The sequence below is a fragment of the Mycteria americana genome, chromosome 2, assembly GCF_035582795.1.
Source record: "Mycteria americana isolate JAX WOST 10 ecotype Jacksonville Zoo and Gardens chromosome 2, USCA_MyAme_1.0, whole genome shotgun sequence".
NCBI classification, from domain to species: Eukaryota; Metazoa; Chordata; class Aves; order Ciconiiformes; family Ciconiidae; genus Mycteria; species Mycteria americana.
The window spans coordinates 2,412,864-2,434,429 of NC_134366.1; the positions used below are offsets into that span (position 1 = coordinate 2,412,864).

At 42.3% G+C, this 21,566-nt stretch overlaps 1 protein-coding gene across 5 annotated transcripts in view; it reads left to right on the forward strand.

Moving 5' to 3' along the window:
• The window catches only part of SNAP47 (synaptosome associated protein 47), a 30,653-nt gene extending 10,985 nt beyond the window's left edge, over window positions 1-19,668 (forward strand). For 3 of the 5 annotated variants that reach the window (XM_075492209.1, XM_075492210.1, XM_075492207.1), the window contains exons 3-5: window positions 2,850-3,334; window positions 7,298-7,428; window positions 17,029-19,668. In XM_075492209.1, the coding sequence (XP_075348324.1) occupies window positions 2,850-3,334; window positions 7,298-7,428; window positions 17,029-17,271 (859 nt within the window). In that variant the 3' untranslated portion in view covers window positions 17,272-19,668. Of the gene's footprint in view, window positions 1-2,849; window positions 3,335-7,297; window positions 7,429-10,692; window positions 11,554-17,028 lie in introns of those variants that run through there. The other 2 variants (XM_075492211.1, XM_075492208.1) reach the window with 2 other exon arrangements.
• Window positions 19,669-21,566: the final 1,898 nt, after the last annotated feature.

Sequence of the window (21,566 nt, forward strand, 5' to 3'; positions counted from 1 at the left end):
AAAGCTATCCAGAATAAGTTACCACAAAGTAAATGGAGGTGTAGACTTGTCACGTTGCAGCTGCTTTTCAGTAAGTGAACGCACATGCTTTTCTCACGGTGGATGTGATGAAGCGAACCCATATTGCGGTAGGAATTTAATGACTTTGACTAGGTTAAGACACAGGCAGAAGCTGTCGTTGCCCTGAAGTGCCTTGTCGTAACTCTTTCATGCACCAAGAGGGCAGAAAACGTGCTTTGCATTCTGTAGAAATGAGATCGGGTCATTTGTTTCTGTTTAGTTACAGCAGGTAGGTTAGAGCATGGCTTTTAATTTGGAAGATGGAGCGTGCTAGCAGAGCCTAGGGCTTTTTCAGTCATTCTCTGTGTTGAACTTAAGTTGAACCTCATAGTTTCAGAATTCAGCCCTAAAACTATGATACTGTGCCATTTCAAATTCTGATGTTGTAGAACTTTCTGTTACATCTCCTTTGGTCTGTCCCGTCCCCACCCCTGTCCTGTGTCCGTCCGTCGTCCCCCCCCCCTTTTTTTTTAAGGAGTGTCGCAGCATTTTCAGAGGGCAGTGAAGAGCTCCAGAGCCGTTACTCGTGTTGCGTGCTATCTACATATATATCTGATGTTCATGCTTTAGTCGGGAATAGATTCTTGGAACAATCCATTCTGCCTCCGCTATCCATGAATTCAGTGGTTGACTCCCAATATGACTTTTTCTGCTTTTCCTAGCAGGTGAATTTGTTTAAGTAGGTCTGTTCTGAAGCTGGTGCAGAACTTTGATGGCTAGTAAACAAAGCGTGTTCAGTTAGAGCTTCCTCTTCCAGATTAGGCTTTGTCTGCAGCCAAATTAAACAGGGTTTTAAAATTGCTGTCTTCTGTAGGCACGCTCTGGTTCTCTCATGGAAAATAAATCGTTACAAAAAGTATCTTGAGAGCAGCACTGCTGTACTGCATGTTTTATCAGGCAGTACCTTTCTAGAGTAAACTTAAAAGCAAATTAAATCAAGCTGGCTCTCCAAAATAGCAATGAAGCAGTAGTACTTTGTATTTTGGTCTGATAAGGCTTGCATCCCTAGGATTTAAGTCAGTAAATAGTCTTTTGTAGCATCAGTAAGATGACAGTGTTTCATTAGAGATTTTATTACAAGTGGTCCAGCTTCATTAGAAGCATCTACTACAACTACCATGCCAGTGGCTTATGCCTAATCACTGGATGGTCTTTAAGGTATTTATGGGGTGAGAGGGACACAATTCTGATCTGGGTTGAACTTCCTTAGAGCTTTTTTTTGTTTGCTTGGTTTAAACATAACCTCTTCCCTCCCGTTAGTTAATTGAGAATCCATTTGTGCCTCCAGAGATGGCTTTCCTGTTCTGCTTAGTGGCTGATGGATAGGCTGAGAAATCTCCATTGAAAACATCCTGATCAGGCTAGTTGCCTGCAGGCTGGTTTGGTTTGTGGGATGCTTCCAGCCAGCTCACTGCTGTTTTCCAGTGAGGATTGGGTAGGGTTGTTTGAGCAGTGAATGCATCCCAGAGGGTTGACTTGCCTCTTCCTATGCCTGCCTGCAACTGGAGACGGGCCACTTGGGCTCAGACGTGAGGTGGGTACCAGAGGCTGCTGGTGGGTGAGAGAGGAGGTGGCTGGCTGCACAGTGGGAGGGAGGGGGAGGATATGAAGTTACTGTTGATTGTGTGGGGAGATGTAGTTGGCCCCAAAATTTCTTTCCAACCACCGAGGCTGAGTCATCCTAAAATACAGGATCCTCTGCTAGCAGGATGGGTTTGGGTGACAGGCAGGGGATGAGAGGAGAGTGGGAGAAACAGAGCGTTATAGGTGCTGACTGTGGCTCTGCCTCTAACTCCTGTCTGGACCTGGAGAGGGATGCTTACAGATAGACAGCACAGCACATGGAAAATCAAATCAAAACCACCACCTTTCCTCTCATTCCCATTTTTTTGGTGGGAAGAGTATTGGTGGGAAGAGTACTGGTGAGGCTTAGACCAAAAGAGATCTGTGATTGCGATCCTTTCTTGGGAGAGGACCCCAGAAAAGGGGAATGGGCTATGCTGACAGAAAGTACCACAGAAGGATTGTGTCCTCCATATCACCGATTCTTCCTAACAGTGTGTTACATCTTTCTTGCCTGCAGCTGATAAACTTAGGTGCCTGCTTAGGTGCATCTTCTTGCTTAGAAATAAGGGGCTTGGCTCCCTGTGTTAGTTCTGGCTATACAGTGGTCTTCCTTGGGAGCAGTTGCTTAATTCTTCTGTAAAGTGAGTCCAGTTATCTTTAAGCTAAGGCACGAACTTGCCAGCAAGAAGGCTTGTCTCCTTCAGGAGCTACACCAGCATTGATGGTGAGGCAGACTCTGGATGCCAGTGGGCAGTCTCTGCTGGGCTTTTCAGCCTCAACCTTGCACTCCTAGTGTTTTAACTGGCAATGGGAATTCGGGAGTGGGAGCAAAGCAAAAGGTGGCATCAGACTGTGGGCTTAAGGTGTAAAGGAGTAGAAAAAGGCAGTGGTGGTGATGGCCAAGTGTGGAAGCATTGAGGTAAAAGGCAGTGTTAACTGAAGAACAGATGGGTGTAAATTGGCCTGAATAAATCCAGTTGGGAGTTGGATTTCTCACATCAGAACAGTGAGATTCTGGGACTGCTTTCCAGCATGTTAGCAAATGAAGAAAAGCTGGTTTTTAAAATGGATGGATCCTGGTAAGCTGTGAATAGGCTTGAGGAGTGAAATAACAGAGGGCCAGATTCATTATTAAGATATCTTTGTGGTAACTTGCTTTGAACTGGTGGGGTAGCACGACCCTCCTACTGGCTTTCACTCTAACACTCTCTTTTCTCCACTAGGTTGTTGACCGAGCTTGAATCTCCTTCTTGGTGGCCGTTTAGCAGCAAGCTCTGGAAAGTGCCATTGGAAACCAAGCCAAAGGAAACTGCCACAGTTTCCGATTCGAAGAACCAGGAAGGAATCATAATTAGAATTCCAGTTATTATCACCCACAGAACAGATTCAAATGTCAAGCCAGGAAAACTCACGCTTTTTGCTTCTGGCTTGGAAATCAGTGACTGCAATTCTCAGGTCATTCACCGGTTTGAATCGAAGGATGTAGATGATATCAGAGTTCATACGCCATATGAAATCAGTGTCCGTCAGAGATTTATTGGGAAGCCCGACACCTCTTACCGGCTCTTGTCAGCAAAGATGCCAGAAGCAATCCCCATCTTGGAGATGCAGTTTAGCAAGAAGATGCAGTTTTTAGAAGATGCCCTGGGATTTGTTGGTGCCAGGAAGTCTCCTCAGGTAGATTTGGGGACCTCCATTTGGCAAGCAGGTATGTGACAGACAAAACCATCCATCTGTAAGCAGTAACGCTAGCACCAAAAGTTTCCAAGTGGTTTCAAACTCAGAATAGTATATAGTATTTACAAGGCAAATCCTTTCCCCCCTGCCCCAACAGTGAGATCACACTGATGATAAAATGCAAGAAATAACTTCCAGGTGACTTTAGACCCTCTTGCCGAGATGGTAGAGATGATAGAAGTGTGTGGCCCTGTTTTAGTCTAGTTGGATTTCCTTTCTCCCAACTACGTTAGCAAAACCTGTGACTGTAGATGCTGAAGCTGAGTGTCCCTCAGGAGCCTGACAGCTGGAACATGCCAAGCCCTCTTTAACATTGTGCTCTCAGCTGGTGTTGTCACTAACTCCACACCACTTTGTGAAAGGATTAGCTTAATTTGAGTTTCAGCTACTGGCCTGTGTTTTAACTACAATGTCATTCTTTTTCCGGTGGCCACCAGTTCAGTATTGTGCCACTCCATGGGGAAGGGTCATTAGAAATCCATTCTTCTCTCCTGACTGCATGCTTCAGAGTCCTCTGTCATTGCTATTTTTCCTTTGGCAGTTCGTAGCTAGAAGCATATTTATATTAAAACTGTTGTTCAGTTAACTGTAGAAAGTTTAAAACAAATTTCCAGTCCAGCAAGTTTTGAAATAACATATGGGAAAAACATCGTGTTCATTTTCGTATCATAAAAAATAGAATTTTGTTATTTGAGAAGTTCAGGTGTTTGGATTTCGGAGATTTTTAGGTCTCAGATTAGGTGAATGCGTAGTTTAATCATTTTAAGAAGACACAGTGGAGACTGAAACCCTTTCACAACACTAAGAATGACATTCCTTACTACTGTTACTTCTTCTACAATTCCGGGGAGGGTTGGTTTTTTGTCTTTGTAATCCAACCCTGGATTCATTTGGAGAGCTGGTGAATTTTTTTCTGTTAGGAATTTATTTCTATCAACATGCCTGAATCCTCTTTTTTTCCTAATTGTTAGTGACAAAAGAGCAAATCGGTGGATGGAGTTATTGCCAGTATATTAAAAAGGAGTAGAAAAATGATACAGTAAAACAATAGATGAACCTATTTCTGTGCACCAAGCTAAAACTGGACTTTAGCAGGGAGGATAATGTCCTCTTGTTGACAAGTTGTCAAGGGCCATAGCTTGGAAAAGCTTGTTAATTTTTAAGGAAGTAAGTCTTGGGCATCTGGCACTAAAATGTCAGCACAACAACTTAGAGGAAAAACAACCTGCTGGTTTCTTAAGCACTGAGTTATTCCAGCAAATTGGTGTTCAGTTCCTGATGGTCTTAAGGCTGGTTACATAAAATAATTGGTTATACAGCCCTACTGTGCTTAATTTCCCACTGCTCTGCTCTGTTTGCATCCGAGTCAGTGAGTCAAGGATATTGCTCTCCTACCCCCACCTGCATTTTGACTGTTTAATTTGGAAATGTCAGTAAAGAAAACTGAAGGTTATGGAAATCCTGACTTCTCCAGCTCCACCAAAACCCTTGTTTGTTCCTTCCCCGGAGTCTGTTGCCGTCTGCCTTCTGTCGCAAGATGGCAGTCATGGACTGCGTTTTAACCTCTGGGTTTTTTCCATGGCTGCTCACATGGTGGAAATACTGATTTTAAATTTTTTTCTTTTCTTTTTCTTTTTTTTTCTTTTCCCCTAAAAGCAGGGGAAAAAAGTCTGTGTTATGCATGCCTGCCTTTGTGTACACATAAAATATATGTGTGTATTTTCAGATAGCAAATGTTGATTCAGAGACTTACAGGAGAAATATCCTTGCAGCGGAGGTACGTCTGTCTCGGCAAACTGGCTCATAGCGTTTTTTGCCCTCGGTGGTGCAGCTCGGAGATGTGAACATTTCCACAACTGTCATAGTCTCATCTGGATCCTGTCTGCTTATACGAGTCCTGCCGTAAAGTTGTGCATATTACACATTTGTATAAGTAAATACAAAAAACTCATCTTTCCTAAGAGTTTTGGCTTGATTCCACCTAGAAGAGGAATTTGTGAAGAGTTTTAGACACACCAGATTATCTGAAAGTATTTTTATCTGCTTTGCATGCCTTTTCTGACTGTATTTTTTTGGACCAAGCCACAGGGGTGTTTAAATGCTCAGGAAGAGCAGTGAGGTTTGTTTTGTAACAGAGGTTCTTCTGTGCTGGATCAAGCCAGTACTTTCCTAGCCAGTAACGTCCTCAATAATGGCTGATAACAGCTACCCAGGATTAAAAAGCACAAGAAATCCTACACTGCGTCTGCAGCATAACAATCTAGGGCAGTGCTGTCTCAATGCTATAGCTGAAGACCGACATTCACAGTTTTTTATCCCTTTCGAGACTGCTGAATTTTTCCTGCTTACCCCTTTGACTGAATGTTCTCATTATTATGAGTTTCCAGCACTTTGTGCAGAGGTTTGGTAGCTTCTTGTCCTCACATGGTGGCAGCGAGTCTCACAGTCCAGCTGAGTGTAACACAAATGAAACAAAATTGCTTTTTAAATGTTTCTGCCTTTCTATTCAATTCTCTCCCTCTTTTTTTTTAAACTAGAAAATTGCTGGGAAATGCCAGATCTCCTTCCTCATCCCATTCTTTTTGTGTGCCTTTGTCATGTCCCCCTCCTGTTCTTGTCCTCAGTGAGATTAATGGAGTGAAATGGATAGATTTCTTGTTTTTAATGAAATAATTAGCATATGGTGACACTCAGCTGATAAGAAGCACAAAGAATCTCATCTGGCTATTTGCTGCCATAGGAAGGTCTGTCATTTCCTCCCCACTTTGTCCTCTGAGGGAGACCACGACAGTAATTTACTGTAGTAGTTTTTCAGTGCCTGGTTCTTAGCCCCTCCGAATACAAGGAGCATTTGCACAGGATAACACTAGTACATTGAATGACTTGCTTGTCTTAAATCTTGATGGTGTCTGAGTCCAGTGACTCTCAGGCTGATAACCGAATAATTCCAGGGATTATGAGTTTGCAGTAATTACTTGAGAGGGATTTAGGGCTTGGTACTTTTGGTTTAGCTTTTGTCTCCCTTTTCACGGGGAAGTAATGCTATCCAAAGCAGTCGGGTGTACACTGTCAATTGGCCAGCCAGCTGGGCACCAGCTCTTTGACCTGTTGGTGAGCTCTGGCATCTGACATGCTTTCTGTCCTGATGTAGATAAGAGCTGCTGTCGTTGCCCTGTGCTGGATCAGGCCACGTGCTCATGGGTGGCAGCGGTAGCATTAGCTTCCTTCGTGGTACCTCTTTAAGTGGGAGAGCTTTGGAGATGTTTGAAGCGCCTATAGGAGCCAAGATGTGTGTCTCGGGTGTTTAGCACCCATCTGCATCAGAAATAACAACCTTTCCTTGCAGCACGTCCCTGCTACCCTACTGGGTAGTATCAGATACTGCAATAAGAGCTGATGCTTTAAATAAAGGACAGGTGGCATGTTACACGAGGGATTGCGTCCACGCTGCTTAGCTGGGGGTGGCTGTTAGCGTCAGTGTTGCCCTTCTGTTTCAGGGGTTTGCTGACTTGCCTCTTGGGTTCTGTCCCTGATCCATCACTTTTAAATTCTTTAATTAAAAAGATTAGAGAGAGAAGAAGCAGCAGGTGGACAATCTTCGTTTATATGATTGGGAGTGTGTTGCTGCTGCTTCACGCTCCGTTCAGATGAATCCTCACAGCCCAAAATGAACCCATTCTCCAAATACTGCCTTTAATAGTAAGTCATCTTTTGACAGCCTGGTCACCTCCAGGTTAGGCATACAAAACACAACTCAAATCCTTTCTAGAAAAACATAGCTTAACGGCCAAGGTTGGGTTAGGCTTCTCTGAGTGCTCTTGTCCCCTTGCAAACTGCTGTGGGGCAAAGCAAAGGTCAACCACTTTGATACCAGCACTAGTCCTCCCCATTGGTACAGGAGGTGGTGGTCTGACCATGGGAATTTCTCTTGCAGCCACAGGACTTCTGGGAGGAGTGGTGCAGCCCAGCTCTCCAGTGGAAGGCAGAGAAGGGACGGACAATGAGCAGGTTCAGCTGCAGAAGCAAGAGAAGATCTCCCAGGAAGAAGCAAAAGAGCTTAAACAGGTATAAGTAGAGATAACTTGAGTTGTTTCCCTCCCTCTTCTTCCATGATAACATGCATTTTCATCATCAGAAGCATAGTCATTGTCCTTAACAAAATATTCCTCTCCCGTTATTTAGATAGGCATACTTTAAAAATTAGTTGATCAAGCCTGTGAGTAAAATACACTGATAACTTTTATATTTAACTATTTTGAACAAATCAGGGATTATCAGCAAAATATAGTCAGTGATAGGATTATAACCCAAGGAAAATCCTTAACCGTAATGTGTTTTTTCTGAAGATTAAGAAGCTTAACAATTAAATAATTATCAGCTTTTTTGTATTTTCCCTATGGTATCTTATTCTTCTTAGTAAGGAGTAGCAGTTCTGTTTCAGAAACATCCACAAAGCTGAACAGTGTTTTATAAATGCACAGAGAGAACTTGTAGTTAGGAAATAAGTATGCAGTCCAGCAAATTAATAAAGAGGAAATAGGATTTTACTAGAAAAAAAAAATTATTGAAAGTAATCCAGTCCGATAGTGTTCCTCTAAATGGCTCTTTAAGGAATTTCTCTCATAGCTATGTTCAGAACTTTTAGTGAAGAATCCCCCTTTGTAGTATGTGGTTGATCTGAAACAGTGAACTAACTGGAAAAGCAAGAGAGTATGGTTTTAGTGGTTTTTCCATTAAAATAGGTTTACTGGTGATGATCACAGTCACATCAGGAGATGTGGTTGAAAATTAAACTTTATTCTTGATATATTTTTCATTTTTGTTTTCCCTCCAGCATCTTATTCTCTTTAAGATTCCATCTGTAGCTTGATGATAGCATCGTGTGACTTTTCTGCTAATTCTATTGCCTCTTAGCCAAAGCCGCAGTTTTCTAGCCTCCTTCTTTTATTTTATAGGTGAGAATTAGAATACGTTAACTTCTATTAGCTTGAGTGCATTTGAGAGTCACAAGCTCTTAGTAGTGGCTAAAAATGAAAACTTCTTGCAGGAAAAAATCTGTTTATTAAAATTAACCAAAAGACAGTCGGGTAGGTGAGAGTTTAACCTTTGCAGAAGGTTCAACCTTTGCAGAAATTCTCTGTGCTGGATGGTGAACTAGAAACGGTGTTAAATGGCCAGTGTTATTTAAAACAAAATAAAACACTTTCAAGATTAACTAGAGCTCAAAAGACAATTCTGGTATTTACTTGTACAACACCAAGCCAAGAATTTTTAAGCCAGTTAATGATTTGGGGTGAGCTCGTGGGGTGGTGTGGGTGGGGAGAGGAGCTGAATGCCAAACTGACAGGCCATGAATTGGCCTGATTTTTTTTTTCCTCAATAATTGCTGAGGCCCTGTTCCCTAAGAGTCAGGCCCCTCTAATCATCATTCCAGTCATTAATAATTTTAAGGTACATGCAATAATTCCTATAGAAGTCCTGTTGCTTTTCCTTACTTGGAATCACCACATAAATACACAGTTTTAGACCAAAACTTGCTTCCGTAACCAAAATATAATCAAGATCTTTTGACTGAAATACCTTATTTGGGCTTTTTCAAAAACAGAATGGACTATTCACCATTTAGTCATTCTCCCTTTTTCTCATCTTGTAAAGAGCTTATCTCCATGATCTATCATTTTATCAAAAAATAAGCATTTTCTGAAGCAGCATTGACCTCTTGGAAGATTTGAAGGGAGAGTATTTCTCAGTAATAGTTGTACAAATAGCAGCAATCTATTATTCATGCATGCATATGCTTTGTACAGCTGTTATGTATTCAGAAGGGCTAATTGTTCCTTCCTTAAATGTCAGCTTTTCAGGACTATAATTCTGATTTGTAGCCAGACCCAAAAAAGCTAAATACGGTATGAAGGGTTGTTGGTCACGGGCTACTATTGGAGACACATTTTTGCTACACCTTTCAAAAAAGGCTCTCTAGGAATTGCATCCCCAGGGCCAGTTCTTGACAGTTGAACACTGACCTTGTTGGTGCTTGATATTATCAAAGCAGTTGGCTGTGACTGGAAAAGCAGAGGAAACGTAGGACAGGGAGTTCAGGATCTTCCAACAAGTCTTGTGAATTGGGAATGAAACCTCTCATCTTGTATAGACTGGTGTCTCTCCAGCTGCTCTCGGGAGTTGTCCAAGCACTGCTTTTTGTCATTGCTCTAAAGCGCAAAGCAGAGTGAAATAGCTCAGGATCTTTCGGTTCTGTTAGGAGAGAAGGTGGTGAGGTTTAGAGGGGAAGTGTAAAGATGAGGAAGTGAAGGAAAGCGTGACTGAAGGGGGGAGTTCCTATGAGTAGAAGTGGATTTGAAAGGTATGGAGGTTGAGGATGTGTTCTAATGGGGTTTAAGGGCAGCATCATGGTAAATGCCATACAAGCCTTTTGGGTATTGAACCCCTGGAAGCATTGAGGTGAAGATCTTGAAATGACATCTGAGCAGGACATTTAATGCTTATCTAAGGTATGTCAAGGCTTTACCTAAGGTTATATTTGCCATATTCAGTCATTTTATAGTTGAGAAGCGGGTTAAGTCCATAAATAGAAAGCAGGGCAGGGAACCAGGAGACTTGTCTCATTTCCAGCTGTGTGGCCTTAAGCAGTCAGTCATGAGCTAGGTTGTAGGGTGCTCCTTGCTGAGGTGTAGCCTGCTGCTTTGTCCTTTTTTTCTCCGAACATGTCTCATCAATGCGCAGTACACATAGTCGCATAGTCGTTTTCGCCTGCAGCCAGGGCTTGTCTTTCCTTGATGCCGTCGTTCCCAAGAGCTTCTCTGCACTGCTTCAGTTCAGCTCCTGCTTTGGGAATGAGCAGGATGACGGTTAATCACGTTTGCAAAACATTTGGAGAGTAAAAGGGGAAAACAGTTACAAGCGCAAAGCATTAACATGCATTGAAGACAATAATACTTGTGGCATCAGACGTTGGTGAATGAATTGAAGGTATTTGAGGTCCTTATGTTGATAACTACAGCATTTTTCTGAGCAGTTTCCTCTCTGGAGAGTTATGATCTTTTATTCTTTGATTATGTGTTGCAAGCACTTGTTTTTTAAAAAACAAAACAAAATCACAAAGCCCAGAAGAGCTCAGCTCTGTCCCCCTCATCACTTGTGATATGGCCAAGTCCAGCAGAACTTTTGAAGTTGGAGAAGTAAGAGGAATTTGTGATGAACAGACAAACAGTTGTCTCTCTTCCTCTCTCCTCAAAAACAAAGTACTCACAGTAATACCAACAGATGTTTTGCAACAGGAATTGTTGAATGATACTAAATTCCTTCCATTAGAGCTGGAAGCCCTGAGCGGTCTGCAGTTGCCATTGGGTGCCTGAGTAAAGGACCTCACCAGGACTTCATGAAGAGTTTATGTTAAAAAACAGAGTTTGTGGCAGCGTGAGCTGTGTTCCTTAGCTGTGTTATAGAGATGGAGAAAGAAGCCTACAAAGTTCCTGTGGTCTCTGGCTGAGGCTCTGCCTACCGCCTTGCTGTGGCTGACATAATGGCACTGGATGTGGGAGGGGATATGATAATATTAGCTTAAGGGCTGTGGTCGGGGGGGGGGGGGAGGGGGGATTCACTAAATTTGAATTTATTTTGCCAAACCAGTGCTTTCTAATTTCCGAAACCGTTACTGCCAAAGAACTGTTGCCCTGGTATTTGCTGTCTGCAGATCGCGTATGCCATGAAGAGAGAGATAGTATTAAAGCAGTTAATTCTGTAACATCTGGGGAAAAAACCCACATCCCAGTGCATATCTTTGTGACGTTTGCTTCCTCGATGTCTTCTCGGGTCTAGATGGCTCCATTTCAGTCCTTTGCTACTTTCAGAGTCTCTTCAGTGTTTATTTACCCTTTTATCATGCCCTCATCTCAGGAAATCAACCGTTAGGTCAGAGAAAAAGCGTTTTGTTGAGGAGCCATTCATTCCAAGTGCTAAATACCAAATTTGCTCATAGGATGGCCTTGTTCCATGGCCTAGAGTGATCAACAGGCAACTGATCTTAACAGACACGTGTAATGACCATGCCCTGGATTTATTTTTTGGAAGGCACAATATGGGGAGAGAACTGTGGTTCTTACAACTAACACTTCTTATTTGTGTGTAACTTAAGTATTTAATGGTACCAAAATAAAAGGTGGTAGTTAAGCCTGTGGAGCTGCTTGAGTTGTTGTTTTGGTTTTTTTTTCTCAGACAAGACCAGTGGTATGTCAGTGGTACCATGAGTGCTTAGTACTCCCTGAGAAAGTAAATAAAATCAGACTTCTGTATCAGTGCAAGAAGAAATAAGGGGAGAAATTAGCCACTGAGATAGTAAACAGTGACCCTTCCATGCTGTCCTAATAGTCACTGGCTCAAAAGAGCTGATGCTTTAAAATGTCTGCTTTTGTGTGCTTCAGATACAAGGGACCTGCTGTCCTGTCAAACTTGTCTATTCCAGTGTTTTCTGTGCTCAGAAGTTTTGTTCTACAAGAGACAGCCTGATTTTCTAGAGCAGGCAGGAGCACTTTTGCTAGGGGCTGGTGTAGAGCTTGGGTATTCGTACACCAAATGCAGCTCTGGATCAAGCAGAAGGAACATCTGTGCTTTGCGTAGCTACGGGCCAAGTGCTGATAGCAGCAATCCCAAACAGGAAGCATGCTAAAGCAACGTAAATCCATAGACTTTTTTGTTATGGGAAGTTGCGCTTGTCTCATGAGGCATTGACAAATGTCCTCTAGTAAATTGTGTTGCAGTGATTTAAGATATTTCTGCTCTCTACTGTCTCCCTGCCCATTTCCAGGTGCAGCAAGAGAGGATGTGGACAGGCCTCTTAATATTTTTGGTGCAAGATCACTCAACTTAATCCCTGTTGTGAATTTGAGTTTATAATGGGACTACGAATTGGAATATTTTAGGTGTTGTCCCCCCTTCTTGCTCACCTGCAATATGTTCAGCACAGAGGTGAAGCACCATATTCAATCATGACAAGTTATCACTGTCAAAACCTCTGTTTGCACCCTAGTTCAGAGTACTGCAAATGACAGTTCTTTGTTTCCTAATGACAGGTGAATTTGGCTGGGGAAGCTGCATTGAAGAGGCATTTCTGGTTATGCATGCTCTGCTTTAGCATTCAGACCTCAGTTGCACAGGGATAATGGAGTGGGGCTCAGGGAGCATTTCAGGGAGTTCAAACTACAGTTGGCAATACTTCCTGCACAATGACACTTTCTGTATCTTATTTTTACTGCTGGATACTCAGTGTATTGAGATGGTAGATCATATTTTACAAGCTTTATTTCACATCGCATTATTATGGTGGTATCTCAGGACCCAAACCAAACTGAGGTCTCCATTGTAAGATCTTTAGGGTACAATCTCTGTCCAGTGCCTGACACTTTGAGTTCAGGTCTTCAGGTGGTGTGGCAAAAGTAATAGGGCTAAGTACCGAGCAGGTTCACGGGCTTGGAGTCCTCTCCCGTCATTCCATTTGTGTCTATGTTGTGACTGTCTCCAGCTAAATTGGTTGCTTGGCTCTCATTTGAGCCAAAGCAGAGAGGAGTGGGCAGTGCTTGAACTTCTCCATAAGCAGGTACATAAAATAGAACCGATGAATCATGACCTAAACTGCACTGCGCTGTCTAGGTCCCCAAAGTCTATACAAGGACTTGGGGAACATAGCTTGGATGGACACCTCTTCTCCCAGCAAGGCCCAAATCTGCTGTAGTTGAACACTTGACACAGGGTGGATTTGGAGAGCACCGACAGATTTGCTTCCTTGTTTTTTACAGCGAGAACTCTGTGCGTGAGAATATTAGGTAATTTGCCTGAAGTTGCACAGAAAATCTGTGGCAGAGCCACGGGGATAAATCAGACTTTCCAAATTATAATCCTGTGGCATAAATCTGAGGCTGTCTCAATGTGAGACTGACCAGTGCCTGAGGAAGTGTGCCTTTAAAATGCATCTTTGATGGGGTCATACCTGCTGTTTGGCTTTGTGTAACAGATAGAGTTTCACACTGAGTTTTCATGTCTTGGTTCACCGTCCAAATTACGTGCTGGCACAGCAGGCACTGCTGCTCTGAGCAGCTGACAGAACTGGAGCAGTGATAACTAGACATCTTGCCATCATTTTGCTTTGCAAAAATAGTGACCAGCTTTGGCCAGACTTCAGATTCCAGTAACTCTTTCCAGCAAGCTCTGTGGGCTGTGCTGGAAAAGCATCTTAACCATTTCGGGTCGCATTGGGTTGAGTAGCAGCACTCAGCTTGAATGGTTGAAGATCTGACAGGCAAAGGGTTAAGGGATTTATTACCAGACTCTCTTAGGCAAAGAGAATTAACAGATGAAAGTGAGCCGCTTGCCTTTTATTTTTGTGTGTGAGTAACCACATCGTCATTGCCCGCTGTGTTTCAAGGCAGAGCCTAATTGGCAGGTGAACTTAGCAGAGCCCTGTAGCTGACTGAGTTTCCATTTTATTGCTTTCGTATTTTAAAAGCTTTTCTGTTCTCAACAATTGTGTCTCTTTCTGTATTTTAAATGTTAAGTACGCTCTAATGAATGCAAAGCCTATCAAAAGTAATCTGGTTTGAAACTAAAAATAAACTGGTTTTCATGGCAAACCTGGGACTTTTTTGGCACAATTTTGATTTACAAATAAATGGGGTGTCTCTTGGAGAGGTGGGAAAGGAGGAGTGTCCCTGCTTCCTTTCTGCATCCTCTCATGCCAGCCCCTGCTTTGCCGCATAGCTCTCTTGGAGGCTTGCACTGCGTGTCACCGCGTTTACCTTATGTGCTCATCTCGGTGGATTTCACACACTGAGATGTGCTGGGTGAGGACACGGCTCAGGAAAGCTGAACTTAACCACATGGCTATGGGTGCTTGGTGATAAACCTCCAAAAGTGTGTGCCTTGCTGCGGCAGAAGGTGGAGGTGTTGAATGGCCAGAGGGACCATTCTGGAACATGTGTCAAGCCATGATCTAGAAAGCGTCAGCAGCTGCTGCTGTTTTTGTTCTGCTGTGCTGGAAAACAAATTTTGGGATGCTCTTGGATAAAACTTTTTAGTAAACTTGCTGAAAAAATGTCAGCGTGGACCATCTTTAAATCATCTGCAAATGACGAAGCACATGTCTTCCACTGCCATCCTTTAGGATATACTGAAGGAATGAGGTCTATTCTCTCTTAAACTAGTATAAAGAATTAAAAATTTATTGGAGCGGAGGCTGAAACCCTGTAATCTTCTCTCAGCTGAACATTGAATCTGGCCCTGCTCTTAGTTGAGTGGAGTAGACCAGAAGACCTTCAGAGGTCTTTTCCAAACTTAATTATACTGTGACTTTATGAATGGTAGGAGTCATTTCATGTAGCACTGGCTACTTTTTTATGTATTTATATGTATGTTTGTATATATAAAATATATGCAGAAGGAGTTCAAAGGGAGGACTGAGGGAGAGCCACCACTGAACTTCCCATTTCCAAGTAGTAACATTACTTCCTCAGGAGAGGCAAGACCGCATTTCAGACCCGTGTCCTGAATCATACACGATAGATCTGATCACGTCATTTTTCTTTTTGGTGCATATCCTCCACATGTCTACCACCTCCAGTTTGGGGAAATCAGCCTTGCTTTCTTGCTACAGTGAAAGAACCTGAAGTGTTTAATTTGGGATAGAAACAGAGTTTTTTAGCTTGTAGTTTTTGTAAGAACATACGAAGGTAGATTAAGCTTGATCCATGGTTTGTTTTGTATTTTTGCTTTCGCAGCCAAATTGCAAAACCAGTTATTCACACAGCTGTATTTCTAGCTGCTTGTGATTTATGGAAAGAGCTGAGAGATATTTTACGAGATAAATCTCACTACTGTGGCTGATGTCCAGCTTTAGTCAAAGCATTTTGTCTGGGTAAAATTCCCCTGCCATTCCAGCTAGATATGATATTCCTTCCTGCTTTTCTCAAACCAGTAACTTGCATAGCTGCAAACGATGGGACTGCTGTGGAATGCAGCCCCACATAAAGGGGGGATAAAGGGGCTGCTGATGTTTCACAGCAGCTCTCTGGAAGCTGATTATATATATTCTAAAAGGAAAACAAGAAAATGGAGTTCACCAGTTGTTATGAAAAGAATAAATTTAAATATGTATAGAGTACAATTCTTTTCCCCTATTTTACCAAAAGCCACAGATTTATTATGTTAGACACGCTGCCGTTCTGGTATCTTCAGTAGCTTTACCTGGATGCTTATGTACCACAGCAGTTGATGTTGTGGGATAGTGCTGGGATAATTTGCTTTCTTGGAGACTATTATTGCAATTGATGGGATAAACTGCTCTTATTAAGCAAGCAGCGTGAGGATATCCTCATGGACCCATCTGTGGATGCCTAAGGAAGCAGATCATGTAGGACAGCAGAGACAATCCCTTTATGATCTGAAGCGACTGAGAAGCTGGATTTCCAGTCAGTGTGATATGGTGCTTCCAAATCTCCCTCTGATACATCTGAGGGAAGGCAGCTGAGGCTTGCCTATCAGGCAGGTGCTTTCAGTTTGTGCAACCAGGCTTATTTAAGGGAGTAGCCACAAGAGGGAAGAAAAGGCAATGATATTAACTCATGCCTTGGACTGCTGCTAAAAGGAGCCAGTGTTACAGGGTGAGGAATTAAGACAGATTTTTCTTGTGTGGTTTGGATCTCCGCTCTTGGATTTGGTTGTGTGAACCGATGAAAACTAAAGTCAAGTAGGCCCCATAAGTCAGTATATGGTATTACGGATGTCTCCTAGCCTTAAGAATGCATCAGCCTGGCTTTCTCCTTGCACTTTAGAGGGTTCTGCCCTGTTTGGACCTGTATCTCTAGGCTTTTTTAGACAACTGGGTCTCCTCGCAATCTTGGAGTAGCTCAGGGTGTTTGCTTACACTCCCACATACGAACAGTAATTTGCTAAGTGTAGTGTAAACTGGTTGATATGTAATATAATGCTTGCAGCCTGGAATAGAGCTGTAGCCAGTGCATCTGTTGTTTCTCATCTTGGGTGCAGCCTGAGCATCTTGAGTACAGCCTGAGCCTCTTCGCTGCCTTGACGTCTGTTCATACCACACCACCTTCTAGTCCCTTGAAAATTATTTGTTTGGTTGCCCAGGTCTCACTTTTCCCCTTCTGCTCTATCCAATGACACTTCTTTCTTTAGTGCATTGTAGTAAAACAACATTTTTTGTCCTTTGAGCTGGTCCCTGCCTAACCTTGCTACGCCTTCAGCCATGTGATCCCCTTCTGGCTTTGCACCAGCCGTGCTCTCTGTCTGCATCGGCTCTCAACATGTGCAACATCTGAGGACAAACTACTGCTCTAAGATGCAGACATACTAAGGAGATAATAACAGAGCCAGCAAAAAGCTGATGTTTACACTGATTTTTACTTCTAATTTATCCCCCCCATAACCCTAATATTTCAGATTTGATTTTTCTGGTCTTTAGTTCATTGTTTAGTTCATCTCAATTCAGCTTATCAGAGCAAGACCTGTGTCTTTTCACCAACATGCTTCAGGGCAGACTGCAACAAATTATTTGGTCATTTAAAGCAATGAAATAACTAATTGCCATGGGTCTATTATATTTCACAAAGAACCAGCCGGTCGATCGCTGAAAGCTCTCAGTCTTTTCTTCTGACAGATACTAAAGAAACTGAAGGGCCTTGCCTTGGAGACAGAAGCCGAGCTGGAGAGACAGGACGAAGCTCTCGATTCCATCACTACCTCCGTAGACCGCGCGACGTTGAATATCGACAAGCAGAACCGCAGAATAAAGAAACTAACGTAGCGCCCGCAGGAGCCAGTGGGGATGGTATCGTGAGGAAGAGGAGGATTGGGGAATTGTATTTTTCAAGACTGTTTCTTTAATAGACACTTTGATTGTGTGGGAGGTGTTTGCAATATTGTCTGGAATACGATGCTGCTGTTGTCAAGTTTCTGAGGGTTTTGAAAATGTTTCCAGACTTGGATGATGTTTGAAGGCTGTTTTAGGATTAAAAAGGCCAAGACTTTTAATTGCGGTGAAACAATGATAGTGGATTCTTTAGTACAGAAAATCTGTAAATACAGAGGAATGTGATATAATCTGAATCAACTTTTACGTGCTTTTTTTATGTTGCTGCTTTTGAAAGGTGGTTTTTTTTTTTTACTGCAATGAAGAAGTGAAGGAGAAATGAGCTGCATATGAGACTACTTTAGATGATTACAGCCTATTAATTCTCTCTCAAGGTCTTTCTTTAAAATAGTTAATAGCTGAACTAAGGGCCAGATGTCCAACTGCAAGTCATTGAGCCTTTTTTTGTAAGTTAATGCTGAGGTGAGCAAATGATGGTGATAAAACCTTGTGTTCCCTGAGCAAATAGTTTTAATAGGTTTCAATCATGCTTTTAATGTACCCAGAAATTTTATAAGAGTAATGAAGACTTAGTGGCCACAGCTGTCTGTTGCCATGTCCTGGGAAATCAAGAGAAGAAGGTTAGTTAATGTGCATGTATTGGTAGAGACATCTACTTATTGAGCAGATATTTTTTTTTTTGCCATTCGATAAATGTTTTGCTTACTAAAGTCACTTATATAAAGTAAGTGTCGAAGTTAAATACATGCTGCTTCTTTACAAAAAGGGACTGCTGATCTTCAATGATCATCTACACGTTTTTGTGTGTTTTATTTTTCTCCTTTAAACTGCACACATAGTGAAGGAATTGATTTTGGAGTGGAGAAAGTGATTTTCTTCACGAGTGAATTCATTCAGTTCTTGGAGTTCACTGTTTGTATCCCTCACTTGCACACAGTGGTTTGATATTTTTGGCAATAGTCTGACATGGGATGCAGTGTCCTCAGAGCATCATGAACGTAGCCTTCACTTAGCATGATCCCTAAATACCGCGTTGGATCTGGGCTGCCGCATCTCTGATGGACGTCAGCTGAAGGTCTCTTGTCCCTTTGCTTCTCTGTCCTTCATTTTCCGAGGATTTCCCTATCGCTCATCTCCGATTCTCTAAATGGGAATTTCATGACTTGTGTGGAGCATCATGTGGTTTTTGTGTGTCTACTCCAGATTCACAGGCTGAGGGGCCTATGATCGGAGCTGTAGACATCTATATAACATTTGATAGTCGTGGTACATCCATCTATCGTGTGGCTTTTATTTACACTAACTGGTAGTGAAGCATTTCAAGACTTCTTGTAGACCTGCATTTCTAAAATAAAAGGGAGTACTGTCAATTGTTGTCTAATAGGTTTTGTCGAGTTTACAGTTGGCTCCATTGAGACTGCAGGATGGTGGAGACCTTTTCCCCTCCTAACTTATTTGACACTATATAGGAGAGATTCCAGATAACCCATGTATCTATCACCTGTGGCAGAGAACTCCCATTTCATCAATTCCTACAGTTTACCAGCTATTTTAGTTCAAAGTAGCTGTTGTCATAGGTCTTTTTTTTTTTTAAAGTGCTTTTGTATTAAAAAATTCTTGTATTGCTTTCCAATACGACACTTTTGGTGCAATATTTTTAACGAGTGAAGCTTTGAACTGTTTATTCTACTGATAGTTGATGTGAAATTTTTCTGTTTCAGAGTAATTCAGCCTGCCTTTTAAAGAAAGGTGCAGTAAATCACGTAGAGTATGTTGTTTTCAAGATCTTACTCTACCTTGTTTTGTATTACTTCATAATAGTTTGTTAGTATTGGAGTAAAGTGTACTTCTGCACTGCAAGTTCTTAATTTACAGTCCAAGTTGTTACTGGCATGCACTTTATCCACTTGCTGAATATGGTGATTATATATACATACACTATGTACCGTGACATAAAATATTGTCTGGCGTTCTCTTGCTTGTTTCCGGTACCCAAATCACTGTTGTTTTACTGTGAAAGGAAGATATGTTTACACAAGCAATTAGTTCATGGATTTAAAAGTACACTTTGCACAAAATGTACGTTAACTGAACCTGGTGCTGACTGGGAACGAATCTCTACACTGAATTAGTCCAAACCAGGATTGCCAAAAGTAAATACTAATTACATGTTGTTTAGTTTAGCATTCTTTGTGCCATACTTTTTATTGTTGTGGTTTTTAGCATTAGCTGTTGCATCTGATTCAGTATTTTGTGGTTTGTGTTAGTCCAACATGTCCATGCTAAAGCAAAAAATTGTAATATTGTTTGTAAGAAGTGACCCATTCTAGAGCTGTGCATTAGCTAAATTTCATGTGCCCGGAGGACTTTGAGTCTGTAATTTCTTCTTATTAAATATCTTGGAATAATGATCTTCTCTCTTGTATTCACTTGGCTGAGAAGTTGCAGTAAGAAATACTCTATCCACCCCTTTGTCATACTGTGGAACAGAATTTAATGTAGCACTTCTTGTAGGGTTGGGTTTTAGGATAGGCTTTTTTTTTTTAATTAAAAAAAAAGGGAAAATATTAGCTGGTGGAATATCATCAATGTGAATGTCAGCTATCTTCAGCTGGCAATGAAGTGGGTGAATGTCAGCACGGTGTACGTGGCAGCTGGTACTCTGTCCTGGAGACTGTGGCATAGGAGTTGCTCCAGCTCTTAGAGAGCGGACTAAGAACTGCTGGGACATGTCACGGTTTGAACAGCCTCTTGGTGCACAAGTATAAAGATTTTGCTCTGATCAAGACTTCTCTTATTACGCAGCTTCTGTTATTGCCAAAAGTGCTTAAAGCCTCCGAAGTTCCCTCCTACCTTAAACCCAAGCGCCGTTATTTTCCAAATAACGTCGCAGATCTGGACCAATGCTCCATGGGGGAAGATGGAGCAGGTAACGTGCCAAACAGTATTCTTGTGCTTCGTTCTTCACTGACATAATTGTTATCTACATGAGGCTGAGAGACATACTTCTAGGATAACTTTTGCCTTTTATATGCACAGCTTGTTAGTTCTTTGCAGGTCTTTTACTAGACTGTGAAAAGTGGGGGGCTTTGTCGTCAAGAGACATAAGGAGAAAACTAATAAAAGAGATTCTAACCTAAAAAATAAAAAGGTTTTACTTGGGAAGGCTTTTCAGCTCCTGTAAAACAGAACTAGATTGTACTGTATCGTATGGTAGGTTTATAATCCGATGTGTGATCATGGCAGTGATGAGTGAGCCTGAAATGACTGGAGCTTAAATGTATTTCTGCACAGGAGTTTGAGTGTCTCCTGTGGAATCATTGAAACGCTGCTAATAAACATGGCACTTTGCAATCCTCAAGACAAGTGGTGTAAGGAGCTTTTTTCAGGCAATTAATTAATTTAACCAAAGCCTCATAATAGCTGTCTGTGTTTCTGAAGCCAGTGCTTTGAAACCACTGGTATGCTCTTCACAGAAGGAAATGGAGCAAAGCTGCTTGCAAGTGTTGAAGCCGGCCTCTGGGAAGAGTGTTTGGGAGAGAAATTGGCTGTATTTACTTTTTAATATGACAAATCATGGCAGCAGTATCCCTTGCCTCTGCTAACTGTGTGTGAGCAATGTCAAACCTCAGCCCGGTAGAGGGAAAAATAATTTTGTAATGGTCCTAGTCATAGGTTTAACAGCTGGGCTTTGCAGAGTAAACAGCGCTTGGCTCACCTACCGCCCCGGGCTCGCGTGTTTGTGACTCGCAGCTCGGCACGAGGCTCCTAATGGGGCTGCTTGGGCTGCCCATTGTGGACCTGGTGGGAAGCGTCCTGGCTTGGGCTTTGCCCACCAGCCTCATCGCTGTGGCAGCGATGCACTCGCTCATCCCGGCCCCGCGAGCCTGTGCTGTCGCGGGCGAGCGTTTTGCCTCTTCCAGGTAAATACGGCGCGTGGGGCCAGCTGCGTGCGAGCCAGGGCACGCCAAAGACAAAACAATCACCCTGGATTCAAGCTGCCTCCTGTTTGAAGTGGAAAAGTGTTTGCTTAATGGTTTAAAAGTCCAGCCTGGTTTCTGTCAAGTGGTTTAATTTTAAACCAGTGGATTTTAACCCTTTTATGTTTTGGCAGCAGAGGGGTTCAAAACCGAAATTGAGAAGCCTGAGTTCAGCATTCTGGCATATTTTTTATTGTTTCCTAGGAGTTTAATTAGATCCTGGATCATTCAGGCTGGGGGGAATAAGAGCTGAAGAGAGCCAAATGGATGATGGTATCATAAGCTCTTGCCTTATAGCAGGCGGTACACCTTGACGATCCCAGCTTGAT